Consider the following 18,844-nt stretch of genomic DNA (forward strand, 5'->3'; position numbering starts at 1 on the left):
AGATCAGTTCTAGCTCTGTGTGGAGATCCCCAGATCTGCTCTAACTTTATGTTATGTGGATCCCTGTATGTGTTTATTCTAGTTCTATGTGTAGTGGATCCTGGGATCTATTTTAGTTTTCAGTGAAGGGGATCCTTGGAGCTATTCTTATCCTTTGTGGAGTGGCTTCGTATGATGGTGCATGGTGGTGGTATGTCCTGATGTAAAAGAGTTATTCTGGATCTTCTTATTGTCTGCCTTACAGGAGAGGATCCTGGGATCTGTCTGGATGGGAAGGTGTGGAAGGAGTGCAGCGATGGCCCCGCCTCCTGCGCTCATCTGGATGATGAAGAAGACAACAGGACGTGCCAGCCAGGCTGCTACTGCCAGAGTGGGGAGCTTCTGTTGGTGAGTGTCATGGTGGGAGGAGGAGGGGAGGGTTTGTTCTTGGGATGGAGGGGATCTAACTTTAATATCTGGAGAGCAACTTTCAGTTTATACCTGGGCAGATCTACCGCAGTGCGGGGATAACATCCGTAACTTTAATTTCACCTCATTCTGTACTACAAGGAGATTCCCAAACAGATCCCCTTTCTACAGATCTCTGGCAGGAGCCGTACAAATCTGGGTGTAGGAAAGAACAGATAACTTCAGCTTCTTCCTCCGAGTACATGAAACATGGAGGAGGGAGAAGATGGGCGGTAGAACTATGCTTGGAGTGTTGGTTGAATGACTGATCTACTCAGGGCCTCCTTCACTCTCACAGGGTGTAGACAGACATGGGGCAGATACCCGGGTGATATGGTCTGGTGACACCGCTGATTTACCCGGGGCAGAGAACATCTACCACCCTGACAGTACATTAACCTTTCCAACCCTCTCAATGAAGGTGTACTATGTGCCTAATAGGGTGGACTTATACTGAGCTGTGTGTGACTGTCCCTCTTCTCCTACAGAATAATCAATGTGTCCCCCCATCGCAGTGTCCCTGTACTGAGAACGGAGTCCTCTATGAACCTGGAGAGACGGTGCTGAGGGACTGTAATAATTGGTGGGTACTATCCTGGGGTGTAAATGGGTACTATGCAGAGGTGTAATTACTGAGGTAAAGATGGGTATTATGCAGGGGTTTAATTACTGAGGTAAAGATGGGTATTATGCAGGGGTGTAATTACTGAGGTATAGATGGGTATTATGCAGGGGTGTAATTACTGAGGTGTAGATGGGTATTATACAGGGGTGTAATTACTGAGGTAAGGATGGTTATTATGCAGGGGTGTAATTAATGAGGTATAGATGGGTATTATGCAGAGGTGTACTTACTGAGGTGTAGATGGGTATTATACAGGGGTGTAATAACTGGGTTGTAGATGGGTATTATGCTGGGATGTAATTACTGAAGTATGGATTGGTATTATGCAGGGGTGTAATAACTGGGGTGTAGCTGGGTATAATGCAGGGGTGTAATAACTGGGAAGTAGGTGGGTATTAAGCAGGGGTGTAATTACTGAAATGTAGATGGGTGCTATTCAGGGGTGTAATTACTGAAATGTATATGGGTGCTATGCAGGGGTGTAATAACTAGGGCGTAGATGGGTATTATGCAGGGGTGTATTTACTGAGGTGTAGATGGGTACTATGCAGGGGTGTAATAACTGGGGTGTAGATGGGTGCTAAGCAGGGGTGTAATTACTGAAATGTATATGGGTGCTATGCAGGAGTGTAATAACTGGGGTGTAGATGGGTGCTAAGCAGGGGTGTAATTACTGAAATGTATATGGGTGCTATGCAGGGGTGTAATAACTAGGGCGTAGATGGGTATTATGCAGGGGTGTAATAACTGAGGTGTAGATGGGTGCTATGCAGGGGTGTAATAACTGAGGTGTAGATGGGTATTATTTAGGGGTGTAGTAACTTTGGAGGATATCATTTTATAACGTGTGTGTACTGGGAGCGGACAGTGTGGTACCAATCAGTAGCGCCCTCTGGTGTACATTCAGGGTAACAATCCAATGTTTGCTCTGTTCTTCCTCCAGTTCCTGCCTCTCGGGACGGATCACGAATTGCTCGCAGCTCCTCTGTGGCGGTGAGTATCAGGCAGTACTCGGGGTGGGGGTTATTGGAGGGATTGGGGTAATTTCTGTGTCCCATCTATATACGTTGGGGTGGAAGTGGAGAGCTTTATACATCATTCAGTAATACGTTATTTTTTTATCTCACAGCTGTTGATGGGAACTGGTCAGACTGGACACCATGGAGCGAGTGTTCCGCTACGTGTGGGGGAGGATTCCAGAACCGGTACCGATTCTGCACCGAGCCCCCTCCCTCCAGAACCGGTCTGCCCTGTGAAGGTCCTGAGCGGGAGGAGCGGCCCTGTGACCCGGAGCCGTGTGATGGTGAGGAGACCCATGAATCCAAATGTGTGGTGGGTGTGCACCGGGTGATGACCGGAGAACAGGGGGGCTGCCCCCGGTCCTCAGTATGTGGTATCCTGTTCTGCTAAGCCCCGCCCCATTCTCCCGCTGGGTGCCAGATTATTCAGGGAGCCCCTTGAAGGACGGGTATTGCTTCGGTTTCCCATGGAAGGGGACTTTTTGTAGGGAAATTTTTAGTTTGGTGGATATCAGAGGTGGATGACACTCTTCGGCGCCCCCTAGGGAGCACAAGGAGGACTGATGTGGTCAGTTACAGAGTTATTCATTTGAATGCAGCACTCTTCATGCACATGTATTGAATGCAAGAGATACACACTAAAAAAACTTCAACAAAGATTTAGGATCTCTCACGTCGTGCTCCTCTCCCCTTCTGCTGCTCCCCACCGCCGCTATTCCTGGCAATTACCGGCTGTCAAAATGACAACCGGGATTTGCCTGGTTTATATAGCAGAAGCTGTGAAAATCCGGCCCCTCCTGTGTACAATGACACTCGCAGAGAGTCTTCAGGTGTCATTGAGGAAATGTATAAACAAATTGTTACATTGTATTTATTATTTAGTATGACTTTTGATCTGCATATCAAATCAGTTAAAGAAACTCCTTATTAATCTTTGGTTAACCCCAATCAGCCCTAATTAACTCCTTCATCCCCTTCTCCCATTAGCTATTATTTATCTGCTGTTTTTTTAAATTTTTGCTTCATAAAAACAAAAAAGTGCAAAATTAAAAAACGTGCCTTTTTTCATTTGAAAAAAACTTTTCAGTGCTTTTTATGGAAACATAATTTTCATGTCATTTTAAATGGGGCAAATTATAGAATAAAATAATACATTTTTATTTGACGTGATCCTTAAGCGATGGTGGATCCCCCCTTTCCTGGGCTCACATGGTTCTCCCCATTTCATCCATTACAGAAATTGGTGCCTGGAGCGCTTGGAGCGGCTGGACGGACTGTACCAAGACGTGCGGAGAGGGGGTGAGATCTCGCAGCCGCAGGTGTAATGACCCCTCCCCATTGGGGGGCGGAGACTACTGTGAGGGTCTGAGCACAGAGGTGGAGCCCTGCCAGCTTCCTCCATGCCCGGGTGAGCGAACGTCCTCAGATAATATATGTGTTGTACTGCTTTGTTTGACATGGACAGTGCCGGGTCAGCTAGAGCCCGGGGTAAGCATGCCAAACTGCGCCCCCCCCCCCCAAGATGTGTGAGTATTATCTGTCAGCAAACCCCCCCCAAAAAAATTGGGAACTAATCTACACGCTTACCCCGAAGCATAAATTCCCTCTCCTCCCAGCACAAATCTGCCCCTCTGCTGAAATCCCCCCTCCCAGCACAAATCTGCCCCCCTGCTGAAATCCCCCCTCCCAGCACAAATCTGCCCCCCTGCTGAAATCCCCCCTCCCAGCACAAATCTGCCCCTCTGCTGAAATCCCCCCTCCCAGCACAAATCTGCCCCCCTGCTGAAATCCCCCCTCCCAGCACAAATCTGCCCCCCTACTAAAATCCCCCCTCCCAGCACAAATCTGCCCCCCTGCTAAAATCCCCCCTCCCAGCACAAATCTGCCCCCCTGCTGAAATCCCCCCTCCCAGCACAAATCTGCCCCCCTGCTGAAATCCCCCCTCCCAGCACAAATCTGCCCCCCTGCTGAAATCCCCCCTCCCAGCACAAATCTGCCCCCCTGCTGAAATCCCCCCTCCCAGCACAAATCTGCCCCCCTGCTGAAATCCCCCCTCCCAGCACAAATCTTTGTCCCCCCATCCCCCCAGCACAAAAAATCACCCCTCCAAACACAAATCCTCTACCCCTCAAATTTCCCCTCCAAATACACATCCTCTCCCCCCCCTCACTCCAAATCCCCTCCTCCCAGCACAAATTCCCCCCTCCTAGAACAAATCCCCCCCTAAATGTTCCCTCTTAGCACAAATACCCCTCAATCATCCCTCCCAGCACAATTCCCCTCCCCCTACACCATATCACCACCTCTAGCACAAATCCTCTTCCCCTAATACCCCATTCCTAGCACACACACCCAAACTTCCCCTCCTAGAACAATTCTTACCCCCTGCCGCCCCCAAATTCCCTCCCCTGACACAAATCCCCCCCCTCCCCAGTACCCAGGGCACCTGCCCCTTGTCCTGGTCCTGGACATAGACATTCGGTGATTTAAGTCCCGTGTTCCTCACTGGACACCAGACTAGGTGGCTGGATCCCAGATGAGGGGTAAAGTCTCTTCTCTGATACAAATCTGCGTATCTCAATCACTCAATTTCCGAAAAAAACAGTATCACGTAACTGCCATCCCGTTCTGTGCACAGTCCTCAAACCTTCTGCAGGAGCCTGGCTGAGCAGAACCGAGCTGTGGGACACCAAACATGCCAACTTTATGGTGATACATGGAAGAGTTATTAATATTGGGGTCTTCTTATGTTGGTTCCGGTTCTGGGAGGTGCAAAGAATCCGAGTTTGGCGTCTACACATAGCAGGGCATAGCGATCTTCTTACCTTCAGATCCATTAATCATATTTGGGATTTGAGGGATGATGGGTAGTTCATAGCAGCCAATCAGACGTCATTTCACCTTCCATGAGTCTGGAGCAGTTTGAATACTGAAAAATGATTGGTCACTGAACTTGGCTTGTTGTCTAAATACAATTCTTTTGAAATCCATTGTTATTTGGAGGATATGTTTCATCTTGTCTTCCAGTAATCAACTGTTCATCGATCGCAGACACCGCATACAGCGGCTGTGGTCCGGCCTGCCCCAGGTCATGTGATGACATCACGGTAAGTCAGGTGACTGTCAGGGAAATTTTAAGCTTCTCCCTATAAGCAAATAATTTCTTTGCGCTTAAAAGCACAAATACAGCTCTCTTATATAATGCCGGGAAGTGCGCTTGTATGTCTCCAAGTAACACAGGCAGCTTAGCAGAATCCTCCAGAGAATAGCCAGCTCCTTTTATTTATGCTATAAACATGAATAAACAAAGGAAGGTGGTGGCTTCAAAATCAGCCAATCAGACACTTGTATTCTTTCAAAAGAACCAATCACACACATGTATATATTCAAATAGAAATGCAGTAGTGACGTGTGCAGACGGTCATGTGCGGAGCCATGCGGCCAGCACATGGTTCTGAACACGATCGTGTGCACATTCCCACCGCTACCAATGACGTGAGCCATACTCTATCATGGCTCAGTGGGCCATCATTTTGTATGGTTATATTATGGTTCCCATGTACGCAGATCTGCTTACTTAGGAGTTTAGATGGGGTCTCCATGGAGTGGCCAGTCCCTGGAGAGACATAAACAAACATCCTTAAAAGAGCAAAACAGATCCGCCGTGTCCACGGGAAGGTTTCCGCATCCAATGGTCTTCCACCAGTGTCTGTGCTAATGTGCGAATATCCTCACATGAGAGTATTACAGCAAAACTGACACTGGGGGGCATCTGACAACATATATTAATAAACATTTCCACAACAGTGACTCGTTCTTTTCTGATTGGATGAGCATTTATTAAATAAATTGCAATGATACGATTATTTCTAAGAGCCCTTGTCTCCCCCCAGCATTGTACTGAATCCTGCCGGCCGGGCTGTTATTGCCCCCCGGGGAAGTTCCTGGCAGAGAACGGCACAGCCTGTGTGGCTCTAGAAGAATGCACCTGTCTGGACATCCTGACAGGAGGGAGGCATCCTCCTGGTGAAACCGTCCCCCGAGGAGATGGGTGTAATAACTGGTAAGACCCGGTTCAATGTTCTTCCTCTACTGTACAGTCCCAGTCAGACCCCCAACTCATCATCATTATCATCTCTCTCCAGCACCTGTGTGAATGGAACCATGCAGTGCACCAGTGTCACCTGTGCAGGTGAGTAGAGGACCTGCAGGGGTGGGACAAGGCCTGAGAATTCCATATGTTGTCCTGACAGTAGAGGGGTCTTTGTAGATGATGACCAAGACTGATGGACCAAACTCTAGACTAGACTGGGACTACAGCTCAGGACTATGCAAAGACCGAGAATGGTCGGTCGGGGATTCCATCCTAAGAGCATTCACAGTGCAATTCCCAGAACTGAGCCCTGATAGGGGTGAGGACAGAGATCAGATGTCCACAGGGCTGCTGTTAGAAACCACGGGGGGGGGGGGGGCCCAACTGACAGAGTCCCCCTCCACTCAAATAAACACAGTTTACTCTGCTTCAGTTATGACTGAACACAGTGAATGATCAGTACCAATCACTCATTGTGTTCATTCAGGAAAGGAGGGGGCTGTTAAATATTACACACATTTACCGGACCCTTCCCCCACTCTCCATTCTGAAGGATCTGATTGTGTGCTTGCAGCTGCCGGCGGGAAGGAGAGGAGGGAAGCCAACAGTACTGCAGGGGGGCATACGGGGGGGGGGCCTGGGCAGCAGGAGGAAATATATGGTACACAGGGAGGGTGATCAGTGGGGGGGTGGGGCTGGGGCAATTACTGGAACTTATCCCATGTATGGTTCTCTCTGCAGCAGCTAAAATCCGGCTGGAGGGAGAGGAGAAGGAGCCACCTTTCAGCTGCTGCAGAGAGAACCATAGAGGGGATCGGTTCCAGTAATTGCCCCACCGCTGTGCCGATTACCCTCCCTGCCCACATGGGATTCACCTTGCTGCCTGCTGGCCCCGGCCCTGTGCAGGATGACCGGTGGTACCCCCTTATCCACAGCCCTGTGGCCATAGACATTATATGTTGGTCAGGTACTCCAAACAGTAAATCCCTGTTCTTTGAAAGCATAAATAACAATGATGTAGTGAGGGTATAGTCAGTGAGAAGACGAGGCTTTTGGTTGCCACAACCATTAGCTTGGCTTAAAATCAGTCTTTAGACCTTTATAATTGGTTTATTAGGCAGAGGCTAAGGACACAAATGGATGCCTAAAGCACATTGGCCTCCTGAAGCAAATCAAGAACCATTTATTATAACCTAGGAATTAAAGACAAGAACAATTCTGAACAAGTCTTATCAGTCGCTCCCCTCTCTTCTTGCTGACAATGTCCTCATCCAAGGTCCATCAAATGGCGTCTTCTCCTCATGGAGGACAATGCCACTGCTCCTGCACTGTGTGTTGTCGGCTGACACATTTATGTAATGAGCGCCCTTCCTCAAGGCCTCAGAATAGGATAGAATATCTTGGAAACCAGTCAGTCAGCAACATAGGAGCAGTGGCATTGTCCTCCATGAGGAGAGGAAGCCATTTGATGGGCCTTGGATGAGGACATTGTGAGTATGAACAGAAGGGAGCAGACCAATGACTCATTTCCAGGACAAATCCTAATTCTGAGGTTCTAAAGAAGGGCATTCCTCTTGTAAATGTGGCCACCTAAAACACGATGCTGGAGCAGTGGCGTTGTCCTCCATGAGTAGAGGAAGCCATTTGATGGGCCCTGGATGAGGACATTGTGAGTATGAACAGAAGGGAGCAGACCAATGACTCATTTCCAGGACAAATCCTAATTCTGAGGTTCTAAAGAAGGGCATTCCTCTTGAAAATGTGGGCACTTACAACACGATGCTGGAGCAGTGGCATTGTCCTCCATGAGGAGAGGAAGCCATTTGATGGAAGAGAAGGGAGAAGACTGTTTTCGTCATCCAAGATCCGTTAAATTTCTTCCTCTCCTCGTGGAGGACAATGCCACTGCTCCAGCATTGTGTTGTAAGTTGCCACATTTACAGGAAGAATGTCCAACCTCAGAATGGGGATTTGTCCTGGAAATGACTCATTGGTCTGCTCCCCTCTCTTCATATGTCCTCATACAAGGTCCATCAAATGGCCTCCTCTCCTCTTGGAGGATAACGCTGAGCGACTGGTTTCCAGGAGAAATCCCTATTCTGAGACTTTGAGGAAAGGGGCTTTGTCCCGTAAAATATGTCAGCCTAAAATACAACACAGGAGCAGTAGCATTGTCTTCGATGAGGAGAGGAAGCAATTTGATGGACCTTGGATGAGGACATTGTGAGCAAGAAGAGAGGGGAGCAGACTGATGACTCGGTTCCAGAACAAATCCATATTTTGGGGTTCTGAGTAAGGGGATTCATCCCATAAAATGTGTTGACCTATGACACACACTGCGGAGAAATGGTATTGTCATCAGTCAGGAAAGGAAATTATTTGATAGACTTTGGAGGAGGACTTTGTGAGCAAGAAGAGAGTGCAACAGACTGCTGACTTCATTCCAGAACAAATCCCCATTCTGAGGTTCTAAGGAAGGGGATTCATCCTGTAGATGTGGCAACCTACAACATCCTGCAGGACTAGTGGCATTGTTTTCCATGAGAAGAGGAGACCATTTGATGGACCTTGAATGTGTGCAAGAACAGAGGGGAGCAGAGTGAAGTCTCGGTTCCAGAACAAATCCCTATTTTGGGATTCTGAGCAAGGGTATTCATCCTGTAAAATGTGTTGACCTAAGACACACACTGTGGAGCAAGGTATTGTCCTCAGTGAGGATAGGAAAGATTTGATAGACCTTGGGTGAGGACATTGTGTGCAAGAAAAGAGGGGAACAGACTGATGACCCCATTCTGAGGTTCTAATGAAGGTAATTCATCCAGTTATTGTGCCAGTCTACAAAATCCTGCAGGAGCAGTGGCATTGTCTACAATGAAAAGAGAAAGCAATTTGAAGGACTTTAGGTGAGGGCATTGTGAGCAGGAAGAGAGTGATAACTCGGTCCTGGGGCAAATACCTATTATAAGGCTCTAAGGAAGGAGATTCATCCTGTAACTGTAAATATTTCAGCCTACAACATACATAGTTATATAGTTAGTCTGGTTGAAAAAAGACACAAGTTCATCCAGTTCAACCAATGAGCTGAAGGAGCAGTGGCATTGTCCACAATGAGGAGAGGAAGAGATCTGATGGACCTTAGGTGAGAACGTTGTCAGGAAGAAGAAATTTCAGTCCTATCTATGAAAAGGTTCCTTTTGGTGTTTCCACATAAGTTTCGGCTTCATTATCTGAGTCAAAACCAATAATCTGCAGTTATTAGTGAAGTGAGCCACTAGTAGATCTAAGGGTTGTGGAAGAGTTACACTGTCCGGGACAAGACTAGTACCCTTTAGACATCACTGGGCTCTTAGTTGTACAGTCATGTGACCATAGACAAAAGCATTCCTCATTGCCTGGACTGGGTGACGGTCATTTTATGGGTGTCCTTAGACCAGACAAGCTCAGAGGTGGGCAATCTGAACTTTGTGAAGACCCCTGTAGTGGTCAGATGTTGTACTGTCTGCTCTCTTTCTTGTGTTGTCAGTGACCGGAGGCTGGTGTGATTGGTCAGACTGGACCCCATGTTCCAGAACGTGTGGTACAGAGATGGTGACGAGGTACCGGAGTTGTGCCTGTCCTAAACCGCTTGGTGGAGGAGAGCCCTGTGATGGGGTGCAGCAGTATTTTGGCGAAACCGGAGTGCAGCTGGAGAGGAAGGAGTGCCCTTCACCTTCTTTTTGCCCAGGTAAAGAATAGAGCTTGTATGTACCCCAATCGCCTCTTACATGACACACAGAACCTATAACATAATCTCTCTTCTCAGTGAACGGACAGTGGAGCCCCTGGAGTCCCTGGTCAGAGTGTGACACCTGCTCTGGGGATTCTGTGAGGACTAGACAGTGCAACAACCCCCCTGTGCGGTTTGGGGGAGCTCCATGTGAAGGAGAGTCCCGGCAGAGCAGAATCTGTCACCATAACATCACACAGTGCTCAGGTAATGAGGTGTAGGTGGATAGAATAGTATAGACATGTACGGATGTATGTACATTATACAGGCTCTAGGATGGTTGGTCCTGATGTATGTACTGTACATTATATAGGCTCTGGGGATGGTTGGTCCTGATGTATGTACTGTACATTATATAGGCTCTGGGGATGGTTGGTCCTGATGTATGTACTGTACATTATATAGGCTCTGGGGTTGGTTGGTCATGATGTATGTACTGTACATTATATAGGCTCTAGGATGGTTGGTCCTGATGTATGTACTGTACATTATACAGGCTCTGGGGTTGGTTGGTCATGATGTATGTACTGTACATTATATAGGCTCTGGGGTTGCTTGGTCCTGATGTATGTACTGTACATTATATAGGCTCTGGGGTTGGTTGGTCATGATGTATGTACTGTACATTATATAGGCTCTGGGGATGGTTGGTCCTGATGTATGTACTGTACATTATATAGGTTCTGGGGTTGGTTGGTCCTGATGTATGTACTGTACATTATATAGGCTCTGGGGATGGTTGGTCCTGATGTATGTACTGTACATTATATAGGCTCTGGGGATGGTTGGTCCTGATGTATGTACTGTACATTATATAGGCTCTGGGGTTGGTTGGTCCTGATGTATGTACTGTACATTATATAGGCTCTGGGGATGGTTGGTCATGATGTATGTACTGTACATTATATAGGCTCTGGGGTTGGTTGGTCCTGATGTATGTACTGTACATTATATAGGCTCTGGGGTTGCTTGGTCCTGATGTATGTACTGTACATTATATAGGCTCTGGGGTTGCTTGGTCCTGATGTATGTACTGTACATTATATAGGCTCTGGGGTTGGTTGGTCATGATGTATGTACTGTACATTATATAGGCTCTGGGGATGGTTGGTCATGATGTATGTACTGTACATTATATAGGTTCTGGGGTTGGTTGGTCCTGATGTATGTACTGTACATTATATAGGCTCTGGGGATGGTTGGTCCTGATGTATGTACTGTACATTATATAGGCTCTGGGGTTGGTTGGTCCTGATGTATGTACTGTACATTATACAGGCTCTGGGGTTGGTTGGTCCTGGTGAAAGATGGGTAAAGGACTAGATGCAGATTTTTTTAGGGTTACTTGGTATGGATGTCTCCTTTCTGGTGGGGTAGATTTGAGCGACTCTGACCATTTATCTTGCAGAATGCGGTGGCGGTCTTGTAGACTTTCAGTGTGGTAAGCCGTGTCCTCGCTCCTGTGATGATCTCCATGGAGACACCGTCTGCCTGGACACTGCAGAGTGTCAGCCCTCATGTGGGTGTCCTGAGGGTCAGCTGATGCAGAATGGAACGTGCGTGGAGCCAAGTGAATGCCACTGCAAGTACCAAAAACGATCGCAAGGTGAGTAACCAGAGCAACAAACTGTAATAAAATGTAAGTTATGTGTATCTGTACATGAAGAGAATCGCCAAGCATGGACAACCTCCTGTCACAACTATAACCAATATCAGGAGATCTCCAACACCCATTATCTGCTAGGACCAATACCAGGAAACCTCCATCACCCATTCACTGCTATCACCAATACCGAGAGATCTCTAACACCTGCCCATCATCCATTCACTGCTATCACCAATATGGGGGCCTCCATCCCCCACCCACTGCCATCGTCAATACTGGGAGATCTCCAACAATCGCTTACTGTTATCACAAATACTGGGAGATCTCCGACACCCATTACCTGCTATGACCATTTCCCGGGAGATCTCCATCACCTACCCATCATCCGTTCACTGCTATTACCAATCCCAAGAGATCTCCATCACCTGCTCACTGCTATCACCAGGAGACCTCAATCACCTCCTCATTGCTATCACCAATACTGAGAACTCTCCAACAACCACTTACTGTTATCATCAATACCGGGAGATCTCCAACACCCATTTACTTGAGTCCTCAGCAGCTCTTCATTTTTTGAAGGATTATCAGTTGTGTTCGGCTGGCAGACGGCTTCCTTCCTGAGAGATGTGACTGTTGCAGTAGTTGTACTGAATGCTCTCTCTGCATAGGAAGGGTATCTCATATGTTTCTTCTCCTTCTCCATAGGAGGATCAGAGTCTGGTAACAGCTCCACCTGGTCCGGTCCTGAGCCCTGGCAGCATCTACCTTCTGGGGAAAGTGTGATTCTTCAATGCCAGAACTGGTATGTGGGCATCAGGAGATGTCAGGAAGCGCCTCGTCTCTCTTTTTTTTAGATATTCTGATATTAAAGAAGATTGTTGTTATTCCAGCACTTGCATTGGTGGCCACTTGAACTGCACTTCCGACCCGCGTTGTGTTCTGGATGGCGGTTGGGGTCCCTGGAGTTTGTGGTCTTCGTGTTCTTCAAGTTGTGGAGAAGGGATCCAGACCAGTAGGAGGAAATGCGACAGTCCAGCTCCTCAGAATGGTGGAAGAACCTGCATGGGGGGCGAGGAGCAACAGAGGACCTGCCAGGGGCCCACCTGTCCCGGTAAGACATGAATGTCCTTCATGCTTTGGTCAGTTCACGTTATCTTTGTACAGCAGACACATTGGACCATAAGGCTGATACTGTTTTCCTGAATCCCTTACAGAACCGGATCCTTGGAGCGAGTGGTCCCCATGGTCTCCATGTAGCATTAGTTGCGGGGGAGGGGAGCAGATCCGGGTGAGAGAATGTCGGCGTCAAGAATGTGAAGGAAAAGCCATTCAAAGCAGGATGTGCAACAACCAGGTTTGTCTAGGTGAGTACCTGTCATAGGACAAGATGATGGCGTGACTGCTCACCTGGTGAGTGTCTTGATGACTCCCATCGTCCGGTCATCTGGGACCATGAGGTGGGAGTCGTGTAGTTGTCCCCCCAGGCTGGAAATAGGAATTTTCTCCCTCGTAGTCACTCCAATAACATATAATGGCATTTCTCCAATTATGCTGCTGATTGGCTGTTCTGTGTTTCCAGATGTGGGCTGTCCAATAGACCGATTGTACCGCGAATGTGGAAAGGAGGACAGCTGCCCGTACAGTTGTGCCCACCTTACCCAGCAGGTGGAGTGCTTCCCCGATGAGTGTGAGGAAGGGTGTCACTGCCCGCTGGGCACCTACTTCCACAACGGGTCCTGCATCACGGTGAGTCTTCCTGTTCCTGCTGAGAGCAGGGAAACTGGCGCAAGTCATGTGACTCAGGTGAGGGTACAACAAAGGATGGAAGGGAGGAATCAAAAAGAAAACACCACATCCCAATTTTATAAAATGAATGAAAAAATAAGGGACTGGAGGTAACAAACCTCGAGACTTTGAAGGTGTTGTATGTATTGTTTAGGAAATATCAATTCACCAATGACATTGGATAAAACATATACATTTTATTACAAATATTTAAAAAAGACATGAGACAGACTCGAATTAAAAAATTCAATTATTCCACTAAGACATGATGCATAGATAATACCACTTTCTCAACATGTTTCGCTCGACGGAGCCTCCTCAGGAGACTTTGGGCGTGGCATCTATTATGCTATAAATCACAAAAGATTTGAATGAACGCTCATGTTTAAATATAATAAATCCATAAAAAATGGCATACATTAATTATTATGCAAGAGATATCAAAATGTAACAGAAGCTATCAGATTTTGGGCATAGACAAAACATATATTAATAGTGGCTATGAGGCTACAAAAAAACTACAAATGAAAAGAGAAAAAAAACATTTCTTTGGGGGTTTTTTTCTTTTCATTTGTAGTTTTTTGTAGCCTCATAGCCACTATTAATATATGTTTTGTCTATGCCCAAAATCTGATAGCTTCTGATACATTTTGATATCTCTTGCATAATAATTCATGTATGCCATTTTTTATGGATTTAATATATTTAATCATGAACGTTCATTCAAATCTTTTGTGATTTATAGCATAATAGACGCCACGCCCAAAGTCTCCTGAGGAAGCTCCGTCGAGCGAAACACGTTGAGAAAGTGGTATTATCTATGCATCATGTCTTAGTGGAATGATTGAATTTTTTAATTCGAGTCTGTCTCATGTCTTTTTTAAATATTTGTAATAAAATGTATATGTTTTATCCAATGTCATTGGTGAATTGATATTTCCTAAACAATACATACAACACCTTAAAAGTCCGGAGGTTTGTTGCCTCCAGTCCCTTATTTTTTCACTCATGTGAGGGTGTTCATCGTGGAATCTCGGGAGAGATGATATGTTTTAGCTTAGGCTTGTTTTGGGTTATGACAGTGGTGGACAGTACTAAGGACACCATAATAACTGAATGGGTGACCTCAGAGAGCAATGATTTGGGGTGGGGTGAGGGTAAGGCTGACTGGAGTTCAGCTTTAAGGGTTAAGTTGGTGGTTCCTGTAGGTTAGCTTTAGACTTGGGGTGTGATTATTGCTGTATCTTATTGATTATAAGCCTCAGTACCAGTTACTTATTGATATTCACTTATCCTCAGTTTATTGATGATGTCCTATGCTCCTCCTGTGTCTGTACCAGTCTGTGTCGTATTTGAATATTATTTTTGTCGCCGTCTGGTTCAGGATTGTCCATGTATGGTGACGGAAGAGATTCTACAAGGACTCAGGAATGTCACACCTCATGCCGCACCCCATCCACCCATGCCGGTCACCCTCCATGGAGCCGAGCTCATTCCGGGAGAAGAGGTGTCATCGGGAGACAAGATCCACCATGGCTGCAGCTCCTGGTATGGGCTCCAGGAATAGGGAACCTCAGAGAACTACAATTCCCAGCAGGTCAAACTGTCGAGGGATGTTTGTCCCCAAGCAGAGTTTGTAGTAATGCCTGTTCCACCCAAACATCTTACATTTCACCACATCATGGTCCATTGGAAGAGTATGTGACCTGACACAGTAGAAAGTCGGTAAAATATCACTTATATGCCAGATTATGGGCCACACCACATAGGCATATTGGGGTTCCTTTCTCTATCGTCGACCTGGGAAGTCTTTAGGTGTTAGGCTATACTGCCACCTAGAGGTGGATAGGACAGTGGCATAGCCCAGGATAACCCCTTGTACTACCTGCAGCCTCAACGTTTTGTGATAGACCTCCTTTCTTCAGCTCTGCGGGTTTGAATACCAACTTGTGATTTTTCTTTGTCTTCAGTCAAGACTCTTCTCTCCAATCTTACTGGAGGACTCCCCTCTGAGTTTCATCTATCCTGCGTGGTTGTCCTCAGACTGGCTTCTGAATTGTACCGCATCCAGACCCCATTGGATGTTGCAGAGATAGCCTGGAAGTGACCTTTATGCACTGGGTTCCATGTAGGCTGCTTTCCATAATTAGCTGTAGAGTGCTTTCCAGGACCAGAGCCGCTGTCATTGTCTCAGCAGTTGCCCGTCTCTAAAGACTCACTTAGTGAGTGGGCCAGTCAAGCCAAGCTCCAGGAGCTCCCTTATTTTTTTTTTAGTTGCTGGGTGCCATTATTCTCTATTTTCCACCGTCTTTGCCGTAGGAAGGGGGATAATGCTGTGGGACTGAGCTTTGACCTCATCCGCCAGGTAGAGTGTTGGGCTGGTGCACCGTGTGCTTTGCCACCATACGTTGAGGAAGTATCTCCCATCTGCTCCAATTGTGAAGACACCACCCAGAATGACAAAAAGAGAACCAGTCTTCCAACATGAGGCAGTGTCAGAGAGATACGCTCAGCCCAAACCATCAAAGCAGTAGAGAGAGATCTCTATCTGGTGAACTGAAGCTGGGAGGGAATCTCGTCATCTTCAGGTTGGCGTGTAGATTTCTCTATAGTGATGTCATGAGAGTAATATTCCTCTTGGAAAGGCACTGAGCTGTAATTATATATGTGATACTGTATGTTGCTGCTTGTAACATCCGTCTCTCCTCCCTCCAGCACATGTAAGAATGGCCGCATGGAGTGTGCATTTTCCGCTTGTCCTCAAGATGGAGGCTTCACCTTGTGGTCTCCCTGGAGCCCCTGTTCTGTCAGCTGCGGAGGCCTGGGCAATATGACGCGGTCCCGGGACTGTTCCAACCCTCCGCCAGCCAATGGGGGTAGAGAATGCGAGGGCCCCAGTGTGAACATTAAATACTGCCAGACACCAGATTGTGAAGGTGAGACTCCCATAATCCCTTATTGTAGAACATTATTTTCTTCTGCAGAATGCTCGATATACTCTATAATATACAGCCACTATGACATCATACATACTGCACTTCTTCCCACGCCCAGTCTCTTATGATGTCATGCCGTTTTTCCTGAATATGACAATTTATGGGTCTCATATAAGGTCTGCCATTGTGTTTTTTTGCAGACGTCATCCCGCTGTCCCCGGAGCCCCCCACTGACATGGCCGGTAAGTCTCTGAGCTATCATATGACCAGCTGGGAGGTAATGCCATGACATGCGGTCTGGTAGATAAATGGGGTGTGGTCACTCATCAGATCTAAAGCTTTATACGTTCCCACTATGTTTATTCGTGATTCCAGGCTTAATGTTACGTCCTTCGTGGAGCTCTCCTCCCTCCTACATTGTACACATCTCAGATATGGAACTTTCCATCCTCCATCCTACATCATATACATCTCAGATATGGAGCTCTCCTCCATCCTACATCATATACATCTCAGACATGGAGCTCTTCTCCATCCTACATTATATACATCTCAGACATGGAGCTCTTCTCCATCCTACATTATATACATCTCAGACATGGAGCTCTCCTCCCTCCTACATCATATACATCTCAGACATGGAGCTCTCCTCCCTCCTACATCATATACATGTCAGACATGGAGCTCTCCTCCATCCTACATCATATACATCTCAGACATGGAACTCTCCTCCCTCCTACATCATATACATGTCAGACATGGAGCTCTCCTCCCTCCTACATCATATACATCTCAGACATGGAGCTCTCCTCCATCCTACATCATATACATCTCAGACATGGAGCTCTCCTCCATCCTTCATCATATACATCTCAGATATGGAGCTCTCCTCCATCCTACATCATATACATCTCAGACATGGACCTCTCTTGTATCCTAAATCATATACATCTCAGATATGGAGCTCTCCTCTATCCTACATCATATACATCTCAGATATGGAGCTCTCCTCCATCCTACATTATATACATCTCAGATATGGAGCTCTTCTCCATCCTACATCATATACATCTCAGACATGGAGCTCTCCTCCATCCTACATCATATACATCTCAGATATGGAGCTCTCCTCTATCCTACATCATATACATCTCAGACATGGAGCTCTCCTCCATCCTACATCATATACATCTCAGATATGGAGCTCTCCTCCATCCTACATTATATACATCTCAGACATGGAGCTCTCCTCCATCCTACATTATATACATCTCAGATATGGAGCTCTCCTCCATCCTACATTATATACATCTCAGACATGGAGCTCTTCTCCATCCTACATCATATACATCTCAGACATGGAGCTCTCCTCTATCCTACATTATATACATCTCAGACATGGAGCTCTCCTCCATCCTGCATCATATACATCTCAGACATGGAGCTCTTCTCCATCCTACATCATATACATCTCAGACATGGAGCTCTCCTCCATCCTACATAGTATACATCTCAGACATGGAACTCTCCTCTATCCTACATCATATACATCTCAGACATGGAGCTCTTCTCCATACTACATCATATACATCTCAGACATGGAGCTCTCCTCCCTCCTACATTATATACATCTCAGACATGGAGCTCTCCTCCCTCCTACATCATATACATCTCAGATATGGAGCTCTCCTCTATCCTACATCATATACATCTCAGATATGGAGCTCTTCTCCATCCTACATCATATACATCTCAGACATGAAGCTCTCCACCCTCCCACATCATATTTATCTCAGACATGGAGCTCTCCTCCATCCTACATCATATACATGTCAGACATGGAGCTCTCCTCTATCCTACATCATATACATCTCAGACATGGAACTCTCCTCCATCATACACATCTGGTCTTCTCTTGGTAATCTTTGTCCATTCCTCTTTAGGCTCGGCAGATGAGGTATTTAGCCCCTGGTCCCAATGGACTCCATGTTCCAAGAGCTGCTCTGACCGCCAATTCCCTGCGGTGAAGGCACGGACCCGGTTTTGTCCCTCTGGAAGGAATTGTAGCGGAGAGTCCTTCCAGGAGAACATCTGCAACCTTCCGCAGTGTACAGGTTAGTCCCTGCCAAGGACTGAGATCAAACTCTGTATAACCCAAATCTGCAGATAATTTCGGGGTTTCCCATTACCAGATCGATGTTGCGCCGATGTGGTTCTCCTGGAAAGAGCTCTGTGCCAGATACATATCTATCACTTCCGCTCTCTGGTCACACAATGGAAATAGGCATCTTCCAATGAGTCTGTTCTAGAAATTACTTATTCTGATTATATAGAGCAGTCACTGGCACCGGAAGGAGTATCGGAGCCTAATGGCAGCCAGGAGACCAGCATTTTCAGCAATGGAGGCCACAGTACAGGTTTTACTGACCATTATAATTGGTCCTTAGTAGTGTGATTCCATCATCATCCTTGTGCGTATTATTATATTGTGTCCCCCATTTCTTTGCCCCCCCCCCCCCACCTTCCCACACATGGGTCTCTTGTACAGCAGAGCTGATGTAAAAGCC

General features: G+C 46.7%; 1 protein-coding gene across 1 annotated transcript in view; it reads left to right on the plus strand.

The window, feature by feature from the left end:
• The window catches only part of LOC141146132 (SCO-spondin-like), a 146,323-nt gene that overhangs the window by 97,601 nt on the left and 29,878 nt on the right, over positions 1–18,844 (plus strand). Inside the window, 19 exon segments of the mRNA XM_073632887.1 lie at positions 245–387; positions 936–1,030; positions 2,016–2,065; positions 2,202–2,375; positions 3,329–3,499; positions 5,119–5,198; positions 5,985–6,154; positions 6,237–6,283; positions 9,708–9,908; positions 9,987–10,157; positions 11,359–11,556; positions 12,262–12,358; positions 12,447–12,667; positions 12,771–12,920; positions 13,136–13,302; positions 14,726–14,889; positions 16,057–16,277; positions 16,478–16,519; positions 18,221–18,391. Of these exon segments, the coding sequence (XP_073488988.1) occupies positions 245–387; positions 936–1,030; positions 2,016–2,065; positions 2,202–2,375; positions 3,329–3,499; positions 5,119–5,198; positions 5,985–6,154; positions 6,237–6,283; positions 9,708–9,908; positions 9,987–10,157; positions 11,359–11,556; positions 12,262–12,358; positions 12,447–12,667; positions 12,771–12,920; positions 13,136–13,302; positions 14,726–14,889; positions 16,057–16,277; positions 16,478–16,519; positions 18,221–18,391 (2,733 nt within the window).

Source organism: Aquarana catesbeiana, linkage group LG05 (genome assembly GCF_042186555.1).
Source record: "Aquarana catesbeiana isolate 2022-GZ linkage group LG05, ASM4218655v1, whole genome shotgun sequence".
Classification (NCBI taxonomy): domain Eukaryota; kingdom Metazoa; phylum Chordata; class Amphibia; order Anura; family Ranidae; genus Aquarana; species Aquarana catesbeiana.